At 40.7% G+C, this 27,249-nt stretch overlaps 1 protein-coding gene across 2 annotated transcripts; it reads left to right on the top strand.

Annotated features, from left to right (window-relative positions):
• The first annotated feature begins 4,209 nt into the window (after window positions 1-4,209).
• NUDT4 (nudix hydrolase 4) lies at window positions 4,210-21,424 on the top strand. Of its 2 annotated transcripts, none has more exons than XM_081129951.1 (5): window positions 4,210-4,719; window positions 13,833-13,943; window positions 15,151-15,195; window positions 18,266-18,353; window positions 18,614-21,424. In XM_081129951.1, exons 1-5 carry the CDS (start codon window positions 4,621-4,623, stop codon window positions 18,814-18,816), a joined length of 546 nt encoding a protein of 181 aa, XP_080986077.1. In that variant the 5' UTR covers window positions 4,210-4,620; the 3' UTR covers window positions 18,817-21,424. The 2 variants fall into 2 exon arrangements, with proteins under 2 accessions (XP_080986077.1, XP_080986076.1); XM_081129950.1 differs by having other exon boundaries at window positions 4,229-4,719; window positions 18,269-18,353.
• Window positions 21,425-27,249: the final 5,825 nt, after the last annotated feature.

Raw genomic sequence — 27,249 nt, 5'->3', positions numbered from 1 at the left:
CCTTTTCCTCTCCTTTATCTCTTCAATTCTCCTAATTGCTTACAGCTTCAATAACAATCAACTCAGAACTATCTAGTTTCCTCCACACTCCCACCCATCTTCCTTGCTGCGACAATCCAGATTATTTTGACGGAAATCTCAGACATCATATCACTTCAGCTTTTAATATTTTAGCAGATATCTCTAAGAGGTAAGGACTCCCCTTTATAAACATTATCTCAGCCCCCAAAAGAAATAACAAGAGTTGCTTCATATAAAATATTCAGTCAGAGTTCACATTCCCTGATTGTCTTATATCCTTCCTATTTGTTTTATCTAGATCAAAACAAGGTCTACGCATTGCAATTGTTTAACATGTCTTACAAACATTCTTTTTTTCTTAGTCTTCATTCTCAAACAAAAATGCAGAATTGTTATGTAGCAAAAGCAACATTCTCTGGATGAAGCAGGAATGCAAAATGCTGTGCTGAAGATGTCAGTGAAATGTCAAGTCATTGCCTTTGCCAAAGAGATAACCACTCAGCAGACACCTTTCCCTGCATGATAACGAAGGGAAGGAGGAACTGTGCTTCCTGGTAAACATTTTTATTAGCCCCAGAGAACTGCATACACACATGATGCTTGTGAAACAAAGTGCTCTGCAGTAAATAGAAATTGAGGAAATAGAAAATGAGTGTAAACCTGAAAATCATTTATTCATTTCAATGAAAGAGAAGTTTATAAATGGCCAAATCAAACAGTCAGCTTTTAAAGTTTTGCAAATGCTGGTTGGATTGATGAACCCTGTTTAGGATTTTTAATCATAAGGCTTTAATTTAAGGTTTTTAAATTTTTCAAACTTTGCTTACTCCATTTTAGTCTGCACCTTTGGTAAAGGAAAAAAATCACTTTAGGTGATAGGAAATTAATCAAGACTCTCACAGTAAGGAACGTCTCTTAAGGATCCCACTTTAAACAAAACTTCTTTTTCACTTCAAAACTGAAACCCCGGTGTTAGAATATGACACAATACACATGATAATAATATATACACATACACAATAAAATTGCCATGTAACAGAAGAAGCAGGAGGAGCTCACAGTGACACAGTGCAGGAGTTAAGAATGTGGGTTGCAAAGAGAGATCTCTGTCCCGTTTCTTTGCCTGTAAAATAGGGATGATTTTAATAGTAGCTACCTCATAGGGCTACTGTGGGATCATTTAAATGACATGGAGAAAAGCACCCAGCAGTTGCTAACACTCAGTAAAGACTAGCTGTTATTATCATTAAAAAGACATAAGAAGAGATCATTTGTCATCACCAGTTTTACCATGAGAGAAGGAACTTACTTTATGGTAACATTATGAGTCAGTTTCAAAAGAAGGCAGCAAGCTCCCTGTACCTACGCCTATTACACAGCCTCCTAGACTCTGCTCCATTGTTAAAAGAAACCTGGGAAAAGAAGTACCCTGCATGGGCATTATTAAACAGTTTCCCTCGCTGAGGTTCCAAATATTCAAGAAAAGTACAAGAAGTGACTGTGTATATTAAATTCTAGGTAAGACAATACTGTGGGGTAAGTGAACTAAACAGAGATTAACCTGAAATTGGACTCTGATCCCCAAGGGAACTGGCGGGTGTAACCCAGTTCTTACCAGCCCTGCAGAGAAAAAACAAGCTTGCATCTATGTCTATCTCAACTGTGATCTGGCTGGGTATGATCTAAGCTTTGAACAGTGCCTAAGCGCATTTTTGATGCATAATACATGTCTGACAATACTAAGCAGGGCGGTTTGGGTTGGGGTGCATACCCTAATACTGAGAAACTGACACAGGAAAATGAAGACATAGCATTGATAATTTGGCCTTTCTCTATTTTCTCATTTTGGTCACATGACTTTCCTTTTCTGTTGGGTCCCTCTCAAATAATTGCAAAAATCTAATAAATTAGTCAATTAACCAAAACGTGGAAGGGGAGAAAGTGGTTATTCATAGCATCAAAGCATTCTTTAGTTTAAATCATCTGTAGCAGAATTCCTTTTAAATTAAGACCTCCTCCCTCACGTGTGGAAATTCATAGCCCTCCCCAAGCACCTGGTCCTTTCCACTACTCTCTCTAACTCCTTGAGAAAAGGGAGAAGTCTCCAATGAAAATTTTGTTAATAAAATGTTGCTTGAAATGCCTGATCCTTTTAAAGCACTTTCAGACCCGCTGTGTTCTTATACCAGGTGGTATAAATCATACACCTATTTGAGAGGTGAGAAAAGCTACATATAGTAATTGGTACAGGTGGGAACTGAACTCAGGATCTTCTCAACACCACCCAATGGTCTGGAACCTGAAGCAAGTGGCCCCAGGCTCTCGCTCGCTGGCGTTGTGCTGCTGCTTTTCCTCCGCTCACGGAGTTGGTTCCAGGCATCTTCCTCTTTCCCCTTCAGTTAATTCCAATTTGTGCCTCATGTAATTGCTAAATGGGAAATACTTGAGTGAACCAATATTCAATTAGCAAGCATCCACCAAATGTCAACGAGAAGCCAGACCTTTGAAGAGTTTTAAGGAGAAACTTTATCTTGTCACTAAAAAAGACTACGGTGAGATTGATTACTTTATCAGTTGGAACCAGTTATCTAAAAAAGAATATTGGCATATTAGCTGTCCTGGAGTCCCCAGCTAGACGTGTTCTGTCCCTATTTGTAAATATGGAAATTAACTTCAGGGGTTTTCTAGAAGAAAGCTAAGGCTTAGGAAATGTCTGCACAGACTTGATAAGATTTCTAAGTGTGCCATGGTAAAACTTCATTTCTTAAATCACTTATTCGACATTAACTCACTTTACAAAGTTGTATCTGCTAGGCTCTGGGGGTTAGAAACTGAGTGAGCTCAGCAGTCCTGAGCTTAAAGGGGGTGGGAGTCCAGGACAGGAGGACAGCCCCATGCACTGCTCCGGGCTCTTCAGAGCCTCCAGGTTCTGAACGGTCAGGCCTCCCGCCCCTCTGGGCAGAGACGACCCCAGCTCTCCCCACCCTGTCTGCTGACTTTTTCTTTCATTTCTACAAACTCCCCGCACTCCCTCCTCCACTGGACGTTGCATAAGTCCCGCTTCCCTCGGCCTTGAAGGCTCCCCAGGCTCTCGTAGGTCTCCCGGGGCCCTCCTCCCGCCGCAGGGAGTCCTTTCTGTCCCGCAGACCTGGTCGGGGTCCCGATGACACCCCACCACCTCCAACCTTACCACCTTCGTGGTTTTACACGTACTCAGGTGATTGTTTCATATGCGACCATCTGCCCTCAGGTGCCTAAGATCCTGGAAGGGTGAGGGCCGGTGTTAGGTGTCGGCGCCTGGCACACAGTAGGCCGTCCAGGAATGGAAAGGAGCCCTCAGGTGCGCCCCAGGCGCCCCGGGAGGCGCGGGGTGGGGCGCTCTAGTCCCTAACCTCGGGCCTCGCGGGGACACTCCGACACCTAAGGGCGGTTCGCCCCGAGTCCCTGGGGGGCTTTAAGCTCTCAAATAGCAGGCACCCCACTCTATTCAGTGCCGTGGCCCCAGCACCAAGCTGCGCCTGCTCCTCAGAGTAAGACACGAGAAAACCGCTTAGGGAACATTAGCCATTGCCGGCAATAAGGAAACACTGCGGGGGGTGGGCCAAAGGGGGGGTAATTGGAAGAAATGTTTAAGCTTGAGCCGGCTCCTGAAAGAACACAAAGGACTCCTCACCACAGTTCTTTTTTTTGTTTTTGTTTTTTTAAGGGGGGGGAGTTCCTTCTCCCTTTCTTCTGGAAAACAAACAAAAATAATAAAACCTCTTAACCAACGCCTTCACCCTTCCAGGCCTTCAGTCTTCCTCTCCCCTCACTTCACGGGCGAATTCTGGACGCGTCTACACGGCCACTGCGGAGACTGCAACCCTGCGAGGCGCGCCGGCATTTCCTCCCCAGGACCGTGCGGTCACAGCCCCGCTCGCGGAGACGGGGCTCAAGGCCCCCCGGGGAGAGTCGCAGGATTTATCACCCCGAGGAAGGGGCCCCTGCTTCCTTCCGCCCCTGCCATTGCAGCCGCACTGCCGTCCCGCGCTCGGCGGCGCGCCCGCCGCAGCCAGACCCCGGCGCCGAGGCCGGCTCTGCCCCCTCCCCCCCCGCCGCAACGGTCCCCGCGCGCAGGCGCTCGGCGCGCAGGGCGGAGCGCGCGGGGCGGGGCGGGGCGTGCGCCCGGCCGCTTAAACAGGGCGGAGGGGGCGGCGCTGCTACCCAGTCAGTGCGAGTCTCCGCAACTGTCTCCTCGTGGTGCGGTCCTCGAGCCTCGCTCTTCCCCTTGGCGGCGGCGGCGGCGACGGCGGCGACGACGACGGGAGGGAGCGGAGGCGAGCGGGTGGCGGGCTCCATGGAGAGCGGCGGAAGCCCAGGCAGAGGCGGCGCTTCCTCCCCGGCTCCCGGGCTCCAGTGACCCGCGCTCGCGCCTTGCCCCGCGTCGGAGCGGCCGCCGGCTTCGGGACTGACCGGCCTCGCCGCCCTCCCCGCGCCGCCGCCTCGCCTCCCGACACCCCTGCGCCCGACTCGCCCTCGCCCCCACTCCCCGGCGGGGTGGCGGCGGCCGGGCCCCCGCGGCGGCGTCCGGAGCAGCAGCGGCAGCCAGAGCCCGCCTCTATGATGAAGTTCAAGCCCAACCAGACGCGGACCTACGACCGCGAGGGCTTCAAGAAGCGGGCGGCGTGCCTGTGCTTCCGGAGCGAGCAGGAGGACGAGGTGAGGGGCCGGCGCGCTCGGCCCTCAGCGGGGCCCGGGCGGTCGGGGCGCTGGCCCCAGCTCTCGGCCCGCCCGCCCCTCCGCCCGGTTGCGGGGCTGGGAGGGATTGACCCCCCTTCCCTCCCTCCCTCCCTCCCACCCTCCGTCCCTGCCTCCTTCCTTCCTTTCTTTCTCGGGGTTGATAGAAGAGACAAAGGGGCTCGCCCAGCCTAACGTTCTCCAACGGGGACGCGGTGCAGACCGAGGCCGAGACGCCTCCGGGCCCCGGGAAGGCCCCCGCCGTGTGGGTCGCGCCTCGCCAGTCACCATCTTAACGTGCGAACTGAGCGTAAAGCCAGACAGATCTCGAGTGCTAATGGAGGGAGTGGAAATGGCGTGAGCGTTGCAGCCCTCGCCTTTCTGCCTCTTCTTACATTTCCCTTCTATGTTACAACAGTTGGCGGTCTCGTATTCGATCTAGGCTGGTTTGTGGGAAAGCCGACAGCCCCGGTGCTTTAAAATAAAAACCCATTCTGTCTAGTTCTGTTAGTCCCACTTTTAAGTGGCTTGTTGAACTCACACGCACTTGTCATAATTATACTTGAATTTTTTTTAAAGCTTCCATTTAAAGTTTTCTAATTGCAGAAAAATGGTTAGTGAAACATGCGGAACAACGCCAGAAGGGGGATGAACTAGAGGTGGGCAAAGTTGCCATTTCCAGACAGTAATCTCTGGCTCTCAGCATGTTCATCAAAGCTTCTTTACTTTGCTGTTTTGGGCTTGACATCTGGAGAGGAGCCGTCTTTCTTATTCTGAGAGTAAGCAGTCAATCTGTAACTTATCCGACTGCATTGGGTTGATAGGCCCTTGAGGTTTCCCTGGAGAACAGTTTTTACTTATTTCGGTTACATCTACTTAATTTAAAAATGGCTCACTGCTTTAAATTTGCTTAGGGCAATAATAGTCCGAGAAGTTTTAGCATTGGCACTACCTAAAATGATTAGACGGGAAAAATAGCATTCTGAGTTCCGCTTCCATAACCAACTACACAGTAAAATACAGGCTAAAGCTGGAGATGGGAATTTAATGGCTTCCTTATTGCTAGTCCCTGTAGTTAGGCTGAGTATGACATCGTGTACACTCAGTTCTTAGCATGCTAACAAATCACAGTGCTTCAAAATGGTGCTCTTCCAACTCTTGATTTGTCTTTATTTTTTTGAAAAGAAACCAAGCTTTTTAGTAATGATCAGTGCACAGCTGGGGATCTTTAAGTGTTAAACCTACATTTTTAGAAAAAATTGGTCTCTCTGAGCTGGGCCTACTTAGGAGAGATAGAAAGTAGAAGTGGAAAGGTGTTTAACTTTTACAAAGTCAACCAGCATGAATTCCATTCTATTTAAATAAAAAAAAAATTAGAAGGTCCTTGAGGGAAGGACCGCTTGAGGACAAAGCATAATAGCCAAAAGTGATCTAGATAGGTCAAGGATCTTGTTTGATATGCTCACTATTGTGTAGCCACATTTTTAGTTGAGTGCTTATCTTGTGGGGGGCATTGCCTGAAGCCCTTTAACTTTGTTACATTTAATCCTCTTATTTTATAGATGAGGAGACAATTGCAGAACATAAGTACTGACATGTGACATAATTAAGAAGTGGTAAAGTCAGATCTCTGGTCCCTGCTCCTGATGCTGGGCTCTTGGCATGGGGCCCAGCCCATAGCAATTGGGTGCACACTATTTGCTGAATGAGTGAGATTTTGTGAGGCTGAGCTTGGAGGCCTTTCTGAAAGTAGTGACTTTGAAGTCTTGCCATAATGTGAACTTGGAATCCAGGCTTTGTAAAACACAAGTTCCCAGGGGAAAATATGGGAAATGGGAGGAAATTGAAATGGTCTGTATTGTGTGAATGGTAATGCAAAGTCTGAGAACTTCGGAAATTGCCTTAGCCGATAAATGAGGTCTTTTTGTGCTGGGAAATTATTTCTACTGTAATCAATGCTAAATTACTAGCCTGTAGTTGAGTCAAGAGACTAGTGCGATTAGATAAAATGAAGTAAGGAACAAGATTTGGAGAATTTATTAGATAAATCCATTACATAAAACTTTGTAAATCTGATAACCTCTGAGTTGAGAAACCAAGTGAATCAGAGAATATGCTCTGAGGGAAGGCTCTGAATTCTCTGAAATGCACAGCCACTTTTAATGGCTGCTTTAGCACTTCAGGAACATCTTCATTTCTGTAGTTGTGTATATTTGGGGGCTCTTTCTATTATACGATAATTACAGAATGAACCCTATTAGTTAGCTTTCCTGGACATCTTGGTGTTTTGCTATGAATTTTTCCCATTCTGTTGAAATTACACTGCTGACTTTCCACCTCTCTTTAGCTAATAGGTAAGATTTTGTTTCCCCTTACTGGGTTAAGAACACTTATATCCTGGTTGGGAGATTTAAATGTATGCTTAATTTTATGATGAAATGTTTACAGAATGTAAATCAAAATAAAATAGTAATTGCTGTATGAACCCAGAAAGCTATGCAGTGCAGTTATTTGGCTGTCCCTGTGCTGAAAGAGTTCTCAAGTAGTACCCTTTACTTTTGAACAGGTTGCTCTAGGAAAGAAGGCTGTTTTAACAAGTCTATATTCTTTTGGGGTGTTTTTATGTATTTTTCCATTTTATGTTTTTCTGTCCTGTGAGCTAAGTAACAAGCATTAGATTTGTATAGAAATAAATTGGGCAGCAGAAGTAATTTATCAAGGTCAAAGAAGCTGGCAGATCATTTTGGGCCCAGGTTCTTTTAAGTCTGTGTTCATTTGATCATTCTCTTGTCAGCTAGTTACTTTGGTGTGGAACTAGCCTAAGTTTTGGCAGTTGGGATTCTGGACAAGCCCACAAATATACATCCTGTAGAGTCCCTGGGATAGGATACTGTGCCTGTGCAATGAAAGGAGGCATACATTCACAAAATGTAGCCAAAAATGGATTCCTTTGAACATATTTATGTTTGATACTTTTTTTTTTTAATCCTCACCCAAGGATATTTTTTCCACTGCTTTTCAGAGAGTGGAAGGGGGAGACAGAGAAACATCGATGTGAGAGAGACACATCAATTGGTTGCCTCCTGCTCAGACTCTGACCAGAGCCGGGGATCGAGTCTGTAACTGAGGTACGTGTCCGTGGTGGGAACTGAACCCGGGACCCTTCAGTCCGCCAGCCGATGCTCTAACCACTAAGCCAAACCGGCTAGGGCACATACTTGATACTTTTTAACTTTAACGGGGATGCAAAGATAGTGTCAGCTCCTAAGGAACATTCTATAGCAGGGGGTTAAGATAAATGACTGATGAAAAAGGGGGAAAGTAAGGCAAAAGTGCCTGCCATTGGCTGCTCGAGGGTTAAGGCCCAGGGTGAGTCATTTGGAGTTGGATTTCAGTGAGTGGGAAAGTAAGAACCGAGCATCACAGAGCAAGGCTTGGTTGTTGCTGTGGTCTGGTTGGGCTGCAGCTTAGGACAGAATAGGACAAATAATAGTTGAACAACAGAGCACCTTAAATGTAAGTCTGAAGACTATCTAGGCAAGAAAGGAACTTTTAGTTTCAAACAAGTAACATTTAGATTTTAGATGTATTCCATTTTGAGAATGACCTGGCAGCAAAATAGGATACAGTGCTAAAGGGAGAAATAGAAATGACTTGATCTTGGGTGGGATCCAGGCACAGTTAGTGAGAAACATTGACAAAACAGTTGTAAGTACTGACTTTTTTTTTTTTTTTTTTTTTTTAAGACAGGGCAGTTTATTGTTCAGGGGGCCAGAGCTGAGGGAGGAGGGATGCACAGCTACTACCCCCATGCCCCAAGAACATACACTATATTCCCACAGAGTAGGGAGGAGGCTCACCCTGTCCTCTGGGCTGACTTCCATTTTGACTTACTGTTCTAAATAGCTTTTAAGCTTCCTGAACCAGGGGCCCTGTTCTCCAGAATCCTGAATATGTATCCCCAAAATATCTTGAGTTCTACAAAATCATGCATAAAATTAAGGCTTATGGGAAAAATAAGTCTTAAAACCTATGGAACTCTAAAACCAGAACTCTTAATAAACAAAAACAATTCTAATAACAAATATTAGTGCACCTGAGTCTCTACCAGCATTTTTACACATAGGGTCATCAGGTGGACCACCTTTTTCACAAGCATGTTCTAGGGCTCCTACTTCCTCAGATACCTGGTTCAAATGGAACCACTCATTGAAATGAAATAAATATCCAAAGTCAGCCTTTTCTATACACAGGGAAATGTCACCAACCTCTACATTGTTGTAACCTGTGAGCTTTTAAAATGTCTGTTTGCATAATGGGTATTTCTAATACGCTGCTGGCCTAATTTTGGCTAAATGCCTATGGAATAGTTAATTATGGTAGAGGTAGTTTAGCCATTCATGTGATCCTAGTTCATGATAATGGGGGGGGGGGGAAACAAGCGCCCCAAAACAGCCTCAAAATACAATTCACAAAATAAAACTCTTCATTCTTAGATTTAGGGACCACTTGAGAGGTTCTCTGGATAACTTTGTTTTTACCAGGAGAGAAGTGTTCATCTGTAGTGACTTGTTCCCAGAAGCAGGCCTTAGCCAAGGGCAGTTTTAAGGGTAAAAGGTGCAACACAAAGGGCAATTTGGGGCCACTGGCTATAGGGGACTAGCTATGTACCTCCACCCTCCAAAGGCATAACTGAATTGCATAGAATTTGAACAGCATTTTTAGTTTACACACTCTTACATCTCCCCAGTGGGAAGGATTTGAGAAATACTTCTATTCCAAATGTTTGAAACATTAATATCTAAGAAAACAAGTCTGAGAAATGGCTTTTCAACAATGCCAGGTAAATGGTGTTTTATTCTAATAAACATCTAACATATGGAAAGAGGAGCAAGGTCTGTTAGTGTAGCAGGAGTGCTTATGTGAAGGTGGTCAGGTTGGACCAGAGAAGAATGTCTTCCCTTTTCAACACTCAGCACTGGCTTTGGAGTTTGAGTGTGATTCCAGCCTAATTCTGCAGTCTGGTGGGTGGACTAACCTCCTTTTATAAATCTTTTCTTTGGTCTCAGCTCTGGCTTATCCGAAACATTGAACGCTTACTTTCATCTGTCTTGTCACTAAAGTGACAGACTGCCATCTTTTTGTATATACAAAGTTTAATATACTTAATAAGGTAGTTGAGAGGGAATTTAAAAACCTATGAATGACCATATATGGTTCTGTTAGCTGTTGGTTTATCCTTACTGAATAAGCTTTTATAGCCTTTGTTACTTCAGTAATATCATTTTCAGAGCATTAGTTAGCATCCTAATGCTATATTATAGATCCTAGTAGATTGAGGATGTTCTAGAAATGTTTAGATGGCTTTGGGGGTGACAATTGAATAATACTTTGGGATGTGGTTCTATAGGTTTAGGTTCTTCCAGTGTGTTGGAGGGGTTTTAATTGTTCTTGTCTCTGCTTATGCTACTCGGATTCATTTCTTCTGCCCTGGCAGACCCATGCCATAGTTCTGTCTACTCTTGTCTATGGAGTATATCCCTCGGTTCTTGCTCTTTCATTACCACCCTCGCTTGCCCTCTGCTCCACACACAGATGTGGCCATGACCTCATTTGAACCCCGAATGAACTGCTGAAGACGAGTAGGCAAGTACTTGATGAAACATACTGGTTTTCAAACCTGTACCATCACCAAAGTCTCCTTATCACATCTCTTAGGCTAGTAGTTGAGGCATTGATTATTTTTGTACACAGGTATTAATAACTCATTTAAGTTGATCATTTTTGGAAAGATGCATGTCAAGTTAATAGTTTAATCCAATTTGATCATTTTGGGATGTCAGCACACAAAAAGTTCTTGGTTTCAGCTAAATCATTCGTCCAAAACTAATATGGATCTGTTTTCTTGATGCTTTCTAAACAGTAATTTATGAAGGGAGTTGTTGAACCATGCAGGAGCTCCATGTCACTGACTTTGGAAGAGAAGTTTAGTCATATGTTAATGAAGTCCTGTAGATAAAGATTTGCTATTAAATTGGAAGCTTAAGTATTAGTTTCAGAAAAGCAGGCACAGACTATATTAATGGGTTTTTCAACATTATTAAACTTATGTAATTTAGCTTTTATCTTGGACAAATGGGAATATAACTGTCATTGACCTAGATACATGACACTGAACTTTATTTTTTTCAGAACTCAAACATTATGAATATCTATGGTTTTAAAACTGCCTAGTTACTAAGTGAAGATGTACTTTTCCGGTGGCTAGCCACCTGCATCATTCTGACCTATTATGAAGGTAATCAAGGAAGTTGCTTAGAGAGCATAGAATTGTGTAGTAAGAATTTCATTCAGGCAATAGAAACCAGGTTATCCCTAACACACACCTAGTGACCAGGAAGAGGCCTCCAACTCTGCAATCAGGACCAGTACTTTTCCCTTGTTGCAAGATATAATACTTGTGTGTACCTTAAACATTTTTGTTTTAACTTAAAAACTTAGGTTCATTTGCCAGTCTTTTTTTTATATATATATATGTCTTTATTGAGTTCAGGGAGAGAGAGAGAGGGATAAAAATCATCAGTGTTGAGAGAGTCATTGATTGGCTGCCTCCTGCATGCCCGCTGCTGGGGATCGATCCTGCAACCTGGGCATGTGCCCTGACTGGGAATCTAACTGCGATCTCCTGGATCATGGGTCGATGCTCAACTGCTGAGCCATGCCTGCAGAGCCATGCCGGCCGGGCCATTTGCCAGTCTTAATATAGGGCCAAAGCCTTTGTATACCATAGATTCTTGCTAGATTTGCTTATTCTGGCTCTTTAGTTTCCAGTTTTGATATGCAAGCCCTATTTGTTAATACTTAAGAAAGCTTAAATTTAAGACCTTTTTATTTTACCCAAATTGCTGCGTTTGGACTTGATGGTACCCTCAATGTCAGCCATTAGTACTTTAGCTATGGCTTTGTCAGCCATTGTCTTAATCTACAGTGCTGTCTCTGGACTTGCCACTGTTTTGTCAGTTATATATACACTTGAAGGAATGATGCTAGTGGGAGCAACAGAGTCCTATTCAGATCAAGAATGAGAGAAACAGCCCTAGCCAGTTTGGCTCAGTGGTTAATCTGTTGGCCTGTGGACTGAAGGGTCCTGGGTTCAGTTCTGCTCAAGGATGAGTACCTCAGTTGCAGGCTTGGCCCCGGTCAGTCTGGATGTGCGGGAGGCAGCCAGTCGATGTGTCTTTCTCACATTTATGTTTCTCACTCTCCTAATCTCTGAAGGCAAAAAAAGAAAGAATGAAAGAAACAATGTTCAGATCCATTGAACATTAAATGATCACTGTTCTGGGGTGATGGTGTGTCCATAGGCAAAGGTGTCTGTTTTTTTTCAAACCATGTGCCTGAATAGGTATCACCATACCTTCTGCTTCAAACATTTTAGAGGTTTGGGGGGAAAGCTGGGAGTTGCCAAACTGCTGTCAGCCTGGAACTTTCCAGTTGGGGCAGGTTGAGTTCCTGGCAGCTTACTCAAGTAGGAGGTGAATCCTGTGCTGTCTGTGAACTTTTCAGGTCAGCAGTTCCTCTGGCAGGAGGGAGGGAACTGGGTAGATAGAACTACTGGCATGCATGTCAAAAAAAAATCAGGACCCACATAGCAGATTAAACTTTGCCCTAAATTGATTTATTTATCTGGTGAGAACTGTTTACATTTACTTGAAGGCAATATACTAAGGTAATTTTACAAACATTTTTGTTCAGGTTAGTTAAGACATCTGTTATCTTCATAAACATCATTTGGTTATTTATCATAGACTTTTTTTTTTTTTTTTTAACTTGGGTGAATTTCAATCTATCCTAGCCCACAAATTTTCATTTATAAGATGAATATGTAAGCTTGTTTCAGGTACTGTTAAAAAAGTGAACCTCTAGGATACTCTGTGATAACAGTTGTTGTTTTAAGTGTTTGCACATTTCAAGCTTAATGCTGTTCTTGATTGGGGACTGCAGACCTTTCCTGTAAAGGGCCAGATATTTTATGCTTCGCAAGCTATATTATCACTGTCACTACTACTCAACTCTAGTTGTAGCACAAAATCATTCACAGACGATACGTAAAAAATGAATGAGTCTGGGTTCTCCTAAAATTTTATTTATGAACATTGAAATTTGAATTTCATATTATTTACATATATAAAAACCATTTTTAGCTCACAGACTGTACAAAAACAGGCAGTAGGCCATAGCTTGACAACCCTTTGCTAGAACATAAATTAAAACTGCCTATTCTTGCCCAGCTGGGCATGGCTCAGCGGTTGAGCATTGGCCTAGGATCTAGCAGATCGTGGTTCGATTCCTGGTCAGGGCACATGCCCAGGTTGCGGGCTCGATCCTCAGTCGGGGGCGTGCAGGAGGCAGCCGATCAATGACTCTCTCATCCTTGATGTTTCTATCTCTCCCTCTCCCTTCTTCTCGCTGAAATCAATAAAGATATATTTAAAAAAACAAAACAAAACTGCCTATTATCAAAATGGAGCAACTTCTGCGAATTTATATAGGTTTAGAATATGAAGGGTGCCTCTTTCCGGCTAATCTTAAGTATAAAAATGACAAGAATTCTTTATGTATGCAGCATTGGCTTTACATGAATATTCCTATTCCTTTCTCACAGCACGTGTTATCTCCTGAGTATTCTTACATTTTATAGATGAAGGAACAAGGGTGACCTGCCTATGGTTACATATCCTTAAATTTGGAAGAATAATAAGGTTCTGTAACTAAAGAATTATGAATCTGACCACAAGCGCTCAGTGTATATAGCTCTGGGGCTATTAAACCAAGTCTCAGTTTTTATCCTTTGTTAATATCTAAGAATTAGAGTTTTACTAATTGAATCTGTTAGTTTAAATTCACAGAGACAGTGTTTACAAAGGCTGTCAACTGTTTTTCTTGTGGTATAATGTGTACCCCTAATAATGTTAATGAAATTTAAAAGTGGGTTAATCTAGAAGAGATTTACAATCTTGTAAAGGATTGAGAATGTCACTTATATGGATAGTTCTTCTTAGGCTGGGAATATAAGGTTACCATGGGTCTTACAGGTGCTATTGGTGAGCAGCAGTCGGTACCCAGACCAATGGATTGTCCCAGGAGGAGGAATGGAGCCTGAGGAGGAGCCTGGCGGTGCTGCCGTGAGGGAGGTTTATGAAGAGGTGAGGTGAACAGTATTGTCTATTTTCTCCTTCCACACAGACTGTATTTTGGGTTTTACAGGACAGTCTTCTGGTTCACAAACAAGGCACTTTGTTACATACACTAGGAGAAGGCAAGAAGGCAGGTCACATGAGTGATTTTTTTGTAGCCTAGTTTAACATTTTTAAGCACATGACTTTATCCAGCATTTTGCTAAGCAGATATTTTTCCTACCCGGTAAAATAGAGCTAAACTCAGTGTGGAACATGGAATTGCGTAACAAACAATAAGTCCGATCAGTGATCAGTATATAACATGATGGCCTTGCCCAGAGCAAGGTTAGTATTACACTGAGTGAATACATACTGAGACATTAATCATGTGGTATGATTCTTTTTCAAATGAATGAGAAACAAATTGCTTTTATTTTACTTGTTTCATCTGAAAGTTAACACATGCGTACACACATGCACAAAAGCAAACATGGCCTACTTCTTAAACCTGATGATATACAACTTGCTTTTACTCACAGGCCGAACAGCGTAGTAAGTGCCATAAAAAGTTATTGAACAGCAGAGTATAAATGGGAAAGTAATACTAAAGCTCTCCTTTGGGCCTTGGTGTGTAGCTGGAGAGGTTTCATAGAGATGGGTCCTGAAGGATGAGTGGCTTCTTGAGGGAAGAACACATCTGAGATAGAGAAGATAAGCATGTACCAGTCTATTAGTTCACAGTGTGGATTTGAATCGAGGGCACATTGAAGATCCAGTCTTTTACTAGGTAAGCGTAATGAGGACTCTGCAGTAGAAGTAGCATGTAGAAAAAATTGTACCTCCTGAGATGTGTGGATAAAGGAAGAGATAGGCCTTGAAGTAAGAAGGGAAGAGTACTTATCAGTTCAGAGAAAATTCTGTTTCCAAAATTCAGGAAGATTATCCCCAATTTATAGGAAGTTAATTTTTGGTCAGTCCTTGCCATTTCTTACAAAATAAATGACAATTAGTCTGATCAACAGGAAGTTGTGAATGAAGTGGTGTATTATAGCAAACCACACATCGTGAATCTTTGCACAGCTCCCCCCCCCCCCCCCCAAAAGTCACAGAAACAGACTTAGTATGGGAGGACCTATTGTGTTCAGGTTTAAAAGTTGAAGTAGCCAGAAAGTAATTTTCATATCAATTTTGTTATGAAAGGGTAAAATTTTTACATTTCATCTTTTTTTAATAGGCTGGAGTCAAAGGAAAATTAGGCAGACTCCTGGGCATATTTGAGGTGAGTTACAAAAGTAATCCTTGGGCCCTGACCAGTGTGGCTCGGTTGGAGTGTAGTCCTTTGCACCGTGGCGGGTTTGATCCCTGGTTGGGCCACATGTGGGAAGCAACCAATCAGTGTTTCTCACATAGCTGTTTCTGTGTCTGTCTGTATGTCTTTCTCTCAAGAAAAGTAATCCTTGGTTTGCTGATAAGAGAATTAATCATTCCTTCCTAATGAGCCAGATAATCTGGCAGCAGCCTAAACTAAAGTAGACATTCCTCTAAAACTATCACTAGGCAAGTAAGCCATAAGAATTAGGAGGGAGGGAAGTAAAAACCACTTAATTTTCCTGTACTGTCAGTTATATACAAGCATTGTTACAGTAGTAATTACTTCTATATGACAATACAGTGAAGTTGATGGAGATAGACTTCTCTCTTGATTCACTGAATGCTGTTTAGGTATAGACTTTTTAGGAGGTACAGTATCCTCAGTGTCACCTAAGGGCCTAAGTCTCTTGTGGATACTGTCTGGAAATGTACCCTAGATGATATACATAATGACTATCCTTAAAGGGCTGTGTGAGGATACATAGCTCAGATACATAGAATAGATGCTAAAAGCATAGAATTCTCATCACTGAATGCAGAATGGAATTTGTGGGGAGGAAATTTGGAAGTGGTAGGTAGTCTGTGGAAGATAGGGAGAAATGAGGTCAAATCATGAGGCCCAAGCTATTCTCAGATACAGTATGACTGTTTTCAAGACACTATTTAAGGGTTAGCTCAGTCCTTCTGATAGAACCATATAAATTTTGTTTTTAAGCCTTTTTACAGGAATTGAGAAAAAGTTCTGATTATGCAGCACTTGATAGAATTGATTCCCAGAATACAGTAATTATTAAGAGTAAAGTTCTTAATATAGTATTCAAACTTTCCCAGAATTCAGCACTCACTTTACCCAGTTAAACAGCACCATCTCCTGGTTAAGCTAAAAAACATTGAGAATTTCCTGCAATTCTGAGAAGCCATGGTGTAAATAACACATTTGTCAGTATGTGGACAAGATTTTTCAAGAAAACTTCTCACATTTTAAATAAAGTTTATATAACATGGGAAGATAATAGTATTAAATGCTTTTACTATTTAATTTTTATAGAGTACAATTTAAACTTTATAGAATTTGAACAGAAAATGGTAATCAATGTAACTTCCCCCTTAGAAAATATAAAAGAAAATTAGAGTTGCCCTACTCATTCATCCTGGTGATTTCAGTGCATTCGTGAGCATAATAGCATATAAAGATATTCATTTGTTAGGCCTGGAGATAACGAGTTCTTACAAATAAGGAACAATAATGTTTAAGTGAGAGATGCCTCTACTTTACTATTCTTACTCCTTCCTACAGACAAAATCACTGTTCCAGTGAGTGGATTACTCACGTTATTTGTGGTAGAAAAAATTAGGGCAATTATCTGTAGTCTTAGACTACACCAAACAAGGCTAACTTTAATTGAGTTGAAGGTGAGTCCCTTTGTCTTAAGGCCACCTTGTGTTTAGTTTTGAACCGAGAGACGAGAATAGATGGCAGTTTTAATATGGGTAAACTTGAGTTAGAATGTAGGACTAAAGATAATGTTCCACAATTGGAAGAACCAGGTATTCTCAACCTTGGCTGCGTATAGTTCATCTGGAAGCTTTTAAAATATCAATACTTGGTGCAACGACTATGGAAAGCAGTATGGAGTTTCCTGAAAACATTAAATACTGAACTGCCATTTGACCCAGTTATTCCACTTCTAGGAATATATCCTAAGAATCACAAAACACCATTCAGAAAGAATATATGCACCCCTTTGTCTATAGCAGTGTTATTTCCAATAGCTAAGATCTGGAAACAGCCCAAGTATCCATCAGTAGATGAATGGATAAAAACTGTGGGGACATTTACACCATGGAATACTATGCAGCTATAAAAAAGGATCTCTTATCCTTTGGGACAGCATGGAGGGAACTGGAGAGTATTATGCTAAGTGAAATAAGCCAGATAGACAAATACGACATGATCTCTCTCATGTGGAATATAATAAACTGATGAACAAAATAGATCCAGAGACATAGAAGCATGGGACAGACTGAGGGTTCTCAGTGGGAACGGGGGAGTAGGTGGGGAGAGATTAATCAGAGAATTTGTATGTTTATAAGCATCACCCATTGACATAGACATTGGTATGGAGAAGGCCTGGGGGTGGGAGTGTATGTGGTGTGGAGGGGATCAATGAGGGGGAAAAGGGGACATCTGTAATATTTGCAACAATAAAGATAAAAAAATAATATCAATACTTAGGCCCAGCTGGCATGGCTCAGTGATTGAGCGCCCACCTGTGAACCAGGAGGTAACTGATTCCCAGTCAGGGCACATGCCCAGGTTTTGGGGTCAATCCCCAGTAGGGGGCATGCAGGAGGCAGCTGATCAATGACTTTCTCTCATCATTGATGTTTCTCCCTCTTTCTGAAATCAATAAAAACATTTTAAAAAATTAATTAAATTAAATATCAATACTTAGGCCTCATCTCAAACTAACTGGTGTCTCAAAAAAACATTCGCCCTGGGTGATGTAATCGGCAGCGAAGGTTGAGAAGTCCTAGTCTAGGTTAGTAGGGCTGTACTGTGTGTCTTATAATCCTCTAAGGGGAATGTTCTGAAACTAACTGTGGATGCTCTCTACAGGTCCTCAGGGAAGCAGTTTTCCATGGTGTTGAAAGGCTATCGGGATTAGCTCCAGGGAATAGGACCTTAAAAATGACAGGAATGCAGTTCTTTTAATATAGATTCCATTCCAGTCTTACTTACTTATCTGATGGACAGAAATCAGTGCTAAAAGTTTAGTATTGGGAGCTAATTTCACCATTTTAAATATTTTGTCTTACATAAACTCACTTCTGTGCTGGATTATACAATTGAGCATACTTGGCCACGTTGGTAAATAGGCTATGCTAATCAGTAATAGGCCACAGCTGAATTTTTTCCCTTAATACGTACACAAGTAGCTCCTCTAGGTTAAAATGCTTTTCTTTTTATATTCAAGCAGAACCAAGACCGAAAGCACAGAACATATGTTTATGTTCTTACTGTCACTGAAATATTAGAAGATTGGGAGGATTCTGTTAATATAGGTAAGTTTCTTTTTGCTGTCAGAATTCTCTTAATTCAGATACTGCATACTTGTATCCAGTTTTCTGGTGACCTTCCTTTTAGAGACAGGAAGATAAATATACATCTCCACATTCAAATTATTTTTAAATTCTTCAACATATTGTTATCTAAGCCATTCCAAAAACAGTCATTTGTGAGGGAAGAGTGTGAGGAGCATTGTTAACAGTGTTTTTAAACTTGACTTTATTGTATAGTGACCAGTGTCATTACTGTTTTCTAGGAAGGAAGAGAGAGTGGTTCAAAGTAGAAGATGCCATCAAAGTTCTCCAGTGTCATAAGCCTGTACATGCAGAGTATCTGGAAAAACTAAAGCTGGGTTGTTCTTCGTCCAATGGAAATTCCACAGTACCTTCCCTTCCTGATAACAACACCTTGTTTGTAACTGCTGCACAAACCTCCGGCTTGCCATCTACTAGAAGATAGAGAGAATGGGGAGGTCATCTCCCACCATGCGCAGTCTCATGGGGAGAGGCTTCTTTCTTTTCTTTGGCAAACATCTGAATGACGCTTGCAAACTGTCTGAATTTGCCATGCAAGGTTTTCAAACAATTTGCATGTTTTCCAGATGCTTTCAAATCTTTTTTTTTTATAGTGTAAAATACTTTAATAAGCCAAAGCCATGTGGAATTTTTTTTAGATGCCTTAACTGTGCCCCCCATCCTGCCCTCCTTGTTATTTTGTCATTTTTTCAGTTTTTCGTCCATTTGATACCAGTCTGTGGTTTCTGTCAGATCACCTTACTTGAGGTTATGTTTTACCCCCCCCAAATTGTTTTCTCATTCACAGCATTAATATATTCAAAAAATCCTTCTGTTACAGGAATTAGCAAAAATAATTCTTGACGTTAAAGAAAAACTTGTTCATAGGATAACAATCTTAATTCATAAATTCCATATTTCGACTATTTCTGTATGGCCCAATATTTTGACAAAGGACCTATTTTGCTATTTTCAGGCATTTGTCAACCCGTCTCAATTTTCACAACAGGTATTATGTCACTAGCATAATTCCCCTATTCCTCAATAGCTCTTTAACACAAAATTTTAACTCTAGAATTGGCAATGTTTAGGGAGGGATTGTAAGCAAAATGCATGTAGCAAATACTTATCATGAAATCTGGATTCATGGAATTTTAGCAAGCACAGTTGCCAATTCCCTTTATCTATAATCTCTCTTTACACCGAATACCTGAGAACCAAATTTCCCTCAATGTAAGTTGCTTTTTAAAAATATTTTTTCAGTTTTTGAATTTAGTGGCACCTGTTCAGTTAAACTTGTTGGTTACCAATAACCACATCTAGGTGTAGCGTCTATAACCTCAAACACCAGTCAGTGATGACTGCTTCACAATTAAAATGGCCTTCTTGCTGATCAGCTGTTACAGACTTAGATTGTTAGGGTACCTTTAGGATGTCTCATCTTTTATAGGGTGTCAATAGGTACTATTTATCATATAACTTTTGGGGCACTGGAACATACCTGAACTAAGAATTATTTTGTCTTATACTGGTCTTTATACATATGAAACCAAGAACCCTCTCTAAAATACATAGGTACCTTGTCTGAAACTCCTGTACTTCCCCCAAATAGGCCAGAAATGAGATGAGAAGGAAAACCTTTGAATAAGATGTGGGGTGGGGCATGAGGGCAAGATCATTCTTTATGTAGACATTAGCCTTTTGTAAATATTGTAACTGGTGAGTAAAAAGTAGAAAATAAGTATAGTTGCACATTTGTTCTACAAATTGTTAACCTTTAAAAATATAATTGCTGCTAAAAATAGAGTGCTGTTACACTTGAGGAAAATTGGTGCCACTTAAAAAATGAGATCTTGTGCCATAAATGCAGCTGAACTAGATGTAAACATTAGTTCACAAATTAATGCTGTCAATGGAATGAGTAATTTAACCAATGACATTTCATTCTAAATTATGTAGTGTGATCAAACACGATCATCCAGAATTTTTATATTTTTCTTTGTACAGAGGTTATATATTCTGGGTGTTTAAGAAAAACCACATTTTAAATCCCACAGATTGACACTTTCTATCAATCTTCAATGGACTGGTTTTTATTCTCAGTAATCTCTGAAGTTTCTTTAAATTACATACTAACACAGCAGAGAAACTGGATTGTTTTTGTATATAGGACTGTGTCCACCTGAAATGCTGTCACAGTACTTGGGGGGGGTATCTTGTACATGACATTCTTAGAGTTAACAATGCATGAACTTATTTTATAAACTCTTAGACTATGTATTTGATCTGTAAAATATGTACAGTATTAATGTCAGCCATCTCTTAAAAGTGAGCCTATAAATATTGTTGTATAATATTCTTTGGTCAGAAATATTTGGATGAAGTAGTGCCACTTAAGTCAGGATTTTTTCAGTGCCATTTAGCAAACTGTCTTTAGTCTATGCAACTAGCAAGAATTTGTATAATGCAACATATTTACAGTCGTCACACTAAATTTCAAACGAGGGATGCTCCACTATTCTGGTGGAACCCAGTGTAACAAAATTAGAGGAAGGGGCCCCAAGGATTTATTTCTGTTCAGAGGAAAAGCCTACATTTTCAGGCTCAATAGTTGAATCTACTATAGATATCAAAAAGTGTCTATCTCAACCCTCCAAAGATTAGTGTTGGGACTGTCATTTGTGCTTTCTGTGGGGTAGTTGGATAAAACTGGACAGCTAAAATTTTCAGTCCCATGTGCCTCCTGAATCAAATAAGTTTGTAAATTGACTTGCAGACACAAAGTAGCAACTATCCTGCATGTTGTTGGGTTGTTTTTTTGTAAACGGGTGTAATTTTCCAACCAGACACATGCCATTCAGTTTTCCAATGTTGATCACACAGTTGTATAAAGCAGCAAAACTGAAGCAAGGGTGTGTGTGTGATTGTTGTATACACTTGAATTGCTTTGCATGGTCTCATTGAGATAATTGGTGTAAGAATCTTGACTTTTTTTATATTTGGAAACATCAAATAAAAATGGAAATAAATTTTCTTTCTTTTTTTAAATGTAAGACCATCCAAGTGAAAAGTCTGGCATTCCACACCTTACTCTTCACTCCCAATGATGGTCATATGTTATCTCAGTAGCAGTACCTTTATACACTTATGATTGTTACTAGCAGAATTAACTGGGTTATAAAAAGGAACTGGTGCCCGGCTGGCATGGCTCAGCAGTTCAGCACTGACCTATGATCCAGGAGACAGCAGTTCGATTCCCGGGCAGGGCACATGCCTGGGTTTTGGACTCGATCCCGAGTAGGGGGCGTGCAGGAGGCAGCCGGTCAATGACGACTCCCATCTTAAGGCAGCGGTCTAAAGGTGCACTGCTGTGCCCCTATCCCACCCTAATGGGGTTCTGTTACAATTTTTGAGAGCTCTTATTCTCAATTTTCCTGTAAGGTGTTACAGATGCTTTCTACACAGTACCATCACTTTAATTATTGCAGCTCTGTTTAAACTGCAGGGTAACTGGCTACAGGTACTCTGCCTGCCGCGATATTTCCCCCAAATATTGTTGACCCAAGACCAACTTTAGAATCCTTACATGAAAGTTCTACTCGAATCTCATTTAAATTGTAGGAAAAGAGAAAGCATTTTACAGTATTTTTACATTGAAATACAAGAATAAAAGTCTAAGCAAAATTTTGTAGAGCAAGTGACAGGACTAAATAGTTTACTGAAATACAACTTTTAACGAATTGGTTATAGCTGGATTGTTTCTGTGTAGTTGATTTTGTCTCAAAGTTTCCAACCAACACTTTCATAAATTCTTAATACAGTGTTTATCAAATAATCGGCATGTTTTATGCTTGGCATTGATGATATAGCACAGAACAAGTTTCTGCCCCCAAGGAACTTATATTTAGTGGAGTAAATATTTAGCTAGGTGTTTGTTTATACATCAGAAGTTCCTAAAATGTCTTTCAAGGTTTTTTAGACTTACACCATCTTTCAAAAGCAAAATTTTAAAAATAGGACCCCTCACCAAATACTTAGCAACATTTTATATGGAGCTGTAGAGCAAAAATCCGGTTGGAAAGATTTCATTCCTGTTGCTACCTTTCTTTCAATACCTTCCTAACTAGTGCCATTGGCCAAGTTCTAGGAGTAAGATGAGAAGGCCCTTAAGGCCTATCATAGCAAAGCCCCAAATTTACTCAAAGGCTCCATGTCTTCTTGCCAGAAACTAGTCTTAAATTCCTCTATCTGATGTAATTTCAACTAATCACGATCCCAAAAGTTACTCTTCCCAATATGTGGGTTATTACCCTCTCAACACACATTTCCTGTGCCAGGCACGTATAAAAGTATTGTAAGTCTTCCTAATTTTCTCAACTTTTACTCATTCAAGTTAGTGAAATAAAAATATTTGCCTATCAATGTGTATCAAGAAACTTAAACATCCCTTTAAAAAAAAAAAAAATATTGATTTCAGAGAGGAAGGGAGAGGAACATCAATGAGAATAATTGATTGGCTGCCTCCTGCATGCCCCATACTGGGCCTGTGCCTCAACTGGAAATCGAACCGTGACCTCCAGGTTCATGGGCTGATGCTCAATCATTGAGCCACGCTGGCCAGGCTTAAACATACCCTTTGATGAAGTAACTACAGTAGGAATCTCCAGGAATGTGGACAAAGATTTATGTACTAAGATAAGGCACACAAAAAAATGCCCGGGCCTAAAGGGTTAATGGTTTACCAATAATATGTCCATACAGCTATTATAGACATAAAATATAACCCTTTCACCCAACAATTCCATTTCTGGGAGATACTTCAAGTTGCACAAGATGTGGTCAAAGGTATGCTGCAGGATTTCTAAAACGCATCCATTTAAATTACAAATGGGGTGAAGTTTAAGTTACGGTCATCTAGTCAATAGATATACCAAAGGATTACACTGCCACAGGTGGAGGTCCTTTTAGTAACTGATTTTAAACACCTGCACCACAGCATTACCTGTTAAAGCTTACTTTTTAAAAAGGAGCCTGTACATATTTCAGATTTTCTTTTAAACTGTATAATTTTAATTTTAAAATTAAACATTCAGAGAAACTTTCAATGTGAGAATGAATGTTCAATAATCTTACATGAAAAAATGGGCTTGGTAAATGCTCAATCTCTACATAACTTATCTATATATATACATATACATACATACATACATATACATTAACATCAAAGGGGAAAGAAGAAACCTGTACAAATGTTTCCTCTTGTTACTGGATTAAAAATGTGTTACTTTTTAAAAGGAGAAGTATTGACACATTTGCTTCTGACACTACAGTGAACTGTCAATCACTGCCAAGGGGAAAGGAAAGGAAGCTGAACCTACAGGCCAAACCTAGCTCCAACCTGTTTGTGCAACCCAGCAGCTTAGAGTGTTTTTAACAGTGATTTAAAAAATACTTTGTGCCATGAAAATTAGTTTCATTAGAGCACAGAAGCCTCTTCGTTTAAAATTGTCTATGGATGCTTTCTCTCTACAATGGCAGAGTTGAATAATTTACTGGAGACAGATCCATGGACTGCAAAGCCCCAAATACTTAGTTTTAGAAGGGAAAATCGGATTAGAAGGTGGCTCTTGGTTACCCAGCCGTTTCCTGCCAAAACTGAAGGAAAACAACACAAGTTCAAATCTAGTGCAACCAACCTGTGTCTAAGCTGTTTTTGACTGGTCTAAGTCTTAAGTAGTCTTATTTAACATAAACCGGCATATTTTGTAGGTTATGATGACATTGAAGTTACTGGGATCATGTAACTTCAAAAGGAATCGTGGTCGGTGATAATGGATTAGGAGTGTGTAAAAAGTAAATATACTACTTAGTCTACATGGTAGGAACACGAGGTTATCAATCTTCTAATTTTTAAAACATGTTTTGTCCCATAGATACAAAGGATTAGCAAAGGAAAAGCTCCTTAATGACTACTATAAAATGTACTTTTACAAGACAATGGGATTTCGGTTGCTATGCTAACTAGAGACAATAAGCAAGGTCTGAAGGTTCAGTCAATTACTATGTTTCTACAACCAGGAACAGGAAGAATTACATCAAGTCAGTAGAGCTCTGCTTGGTAGCAAGTCTACATTCACACACTCGATGTGTCTCAGGTCCCCATGAAATGAGATCAGCTGAAGGGTGGCCAAGGTGAAATTGGGGGAGAGGGAGGACCCAAACTCTTTCTGTTGAGCTCTGCACTTAACAGGAAACACTTTAGTCCACTTCCCAGTTTTGCAGCCAATGGGAACTTACCCAATTTGTAACATTTGCCGTGAAGTGAACTCGGAACCAACCCTCCCAAATTACCACCTCAATGATAAAATGGAAATTAATGCAGGAGATATATCACCAGTCTTGGTGGTAGATTACAGGTTTCTATTCTTTATATTTCTTTCAAGGTATAACATTCAACATGTTTTGCTTTTGTGATCAAACCTTTTAAAAAATAAACTCGATCTAATTCCTTGAACTAAGCAGCATGCCAAATAGCTAAATGAAATGTTGCCGCAGGTCCCAAAATACATTATTTCAATGAATTATTACATTTTCTTAAATAGACTGATGAATTAGCTGCTCTATGAATCATGGCATGGGGGGGGGGGCAGTTTTTCCAGAAAAGGCTGTATTTTTAAACTTTCTGCTACTGCAACAAAAATGAGTGTGACTAGAGCAGCCAAAAGATTCCTGGGCCATCAAATTGAAAAAGCCAATCCCTATCATTCCCATGACACCATTTAGTTCCATTTAGCTAAAATTGTGTTTTCAATATCTTGAATAGCAGATTTCCTTCCCCCTACTCTCCTTAGTGCTAAACCATAGCACCTGTGGTTTTTGTATTGATTTGTATTTAACCTTATTTTTAAATGCTTCTAAATTTTTGCATTAAAGTCTGTTCTTGATCTAGAGCATGGTTTAAGTTCTACAAACTTCAGATAAAGACCTTATTAGGCTGCCTCTGAGAGTACTACTGTGGAAGCAAATCACAGCAGACTACAAAACTTAAAAATCAAGTAACACAAAGCTCCTAGATCAACACCTCAGGGTTTGGGCAGAGTTAACTCTCAAGAAGCCACTTATCAATATCTGCATGCTCCTCCTTGTTCCCAGGGCTTTTGCACATGCTGTTCCCCTAGGCTGGAGGTGTTCATCGGGCTGGAATTCAGAAGAGCAACCCTCCCAAGCACTTCCTTCCCTTCTCCGTATTACTACTACTGTTTATCCATGTCCTTCCCTCATTAGATCAGAAAGTCCCAGAGGGAAAGAAAGCCCTAAGTCAATCTTATTCATCTAATCATCCCCAACTAGTAGTACGGTCTTAAGCACATACTAAACTTTTGTCAAATAAATGGACTGTTTTCTTAAGCTTAGGAGTTACTCACAAAGTCAAAGGTTCACCAGGAAACAGGACTATATAAAGGAGCAGGTGGGCTGTGGGGCAGGGGAGACTCTAGCCAACTGCAGAGGCACTGGGTAAGAGAAGGACAAGCCCTAGTTAGGAGGTTGCCACTCAGCTCCTCCCAGCAGATGACAAGCAAAGGCAGGTCATGTCCTCTGTTGCCAGGTAGATCAAGTTACCAAAATTCTGGATTTTCATGTAAATCTTCCCAATTTTTAAAAATGTTGGCACTGAATTCAAAATGTTTAACCAACTACACTGTGTGGGCCAAGAAAAATAGGCCCAAAAGCCAGACAGCTGCGAACTCTCCCTTGGCCTCTCCCAGAACCCCTTAAATCCTACGAAAGCTCAGTGAACACACTGGCTCATTTCAATCCAATGGTTGAGAAAGGAGATTTTACCAAACAATGCAGACTCATCAAAATTACAAAGGAAAAAAACATGATGCTGTAAAATTAGGAATTTATATATTTGAAACAAAAACTGAATTATTCCATTTCAGTTCTATCACAAATTTAGTAGACATCAGTCCTATTTTAGACAGATTTTTATAATGCAAAAGATTTAAATATGTAATTTTATAACTATAAATCACTATGTGAGATGAGACTAGTTATCATCATGAGCAGTGCCACCTGCAACAAATAAAACTGATCTCTATTTAATTGCTTGAATGTTCATTCATTTTGGCCCCAGAATAAGATTTCCTTAGTTTTAACACACCTCTAAACAGCCTAAGAATTGTTATAAATGACAACTGCTGTTAGTTTTTAAATTTACAATATTAGGGTTATGAATAATTTTATTCTGAATTAAACTTATATTTGTTTCCAAGCAATGCATTTATTTTTTGTAGGATACCAGTTACCAGTCATCAAAAACTTTTGTATGTTGAAAATGTAATTTTAATAGATAATTCTTCATCTTACATAGGAGCACAATAAAATACACCACATTCTGAAGAAACTCCAAAAGTTACGAGATTAAAAGTGGGGGAAGTTCAGATGGGCTACAATATCCATTACCTTGAAATTGCAAGAGACAAAGGTTCCAACCCATAGGTTAACATTTACATACTTAGGATTGGCTACATTGATGACTTAAAAATAATAACCACCAGGAATTAGATATGGAGAAGGATGGGAAAGAACAGTTTTGTGGGGGGGGGGAGGGACTCTGTCAATGCAGAAATACTGAATATCAAATTAGAGAATAAAAGGAGCTCCCACAGCAAATATTTGAGGGATGAAAATAATCAGTAATTGAGGATATGATGCTCTCAAATGAAATCTTTCTGATGACACTTATGCAAGCTGGTAGCTTGAGATTTGCTTGAGTCTGTAAGATAGACTCAAATGCCTCAGCAAACGCCAAATGGTTATCAGACTGGTGTTTCCTAATAACACCCATCAGTGGTCACATGAACTTTTCAGACAA

This window comes from Miniopterus schreibersii (genome assembly GCF_964146895.1).
Source record: "Miniopterus schreibersii genome assembly, chromosome: 2".
Taxonomy (NCBI): domain Eukaryota; kingdom Metazoa; phylum Chordata; class Mammalia; order Chiroptera; family Miniopteridae; genus Miniopterus; species Miniopterus schreibersii.
This window is presented reverse-complemented; position numbering and strand designations above follow the sequence as displayed.

Bases quoted from the DNA above. Each gene is read 5' to 3' on its own strand.
- NUDT4 (XM_081129951.1), top strand. From the start codon at position 4,621: ATGATGAAGTTCAAGCCCAACCAGACGCGGACCTACGACCGCGAGGGC. The intron at 4,720-13,832 runs GTGAGGGGCCGG...TGGGTCTTACAG, and splicing joins GGAGCGAGCAGGAGGACGAG to GTGCTATTGGTGAGCAGCAG. The intron at 13,944-15,150 runs GTGAGGTGAACA...TTTTTTTAATAG, and splicing joins TGAGGGAGGTTTATGAAGAG to GCTGGAGTCAAAGGAAAATT.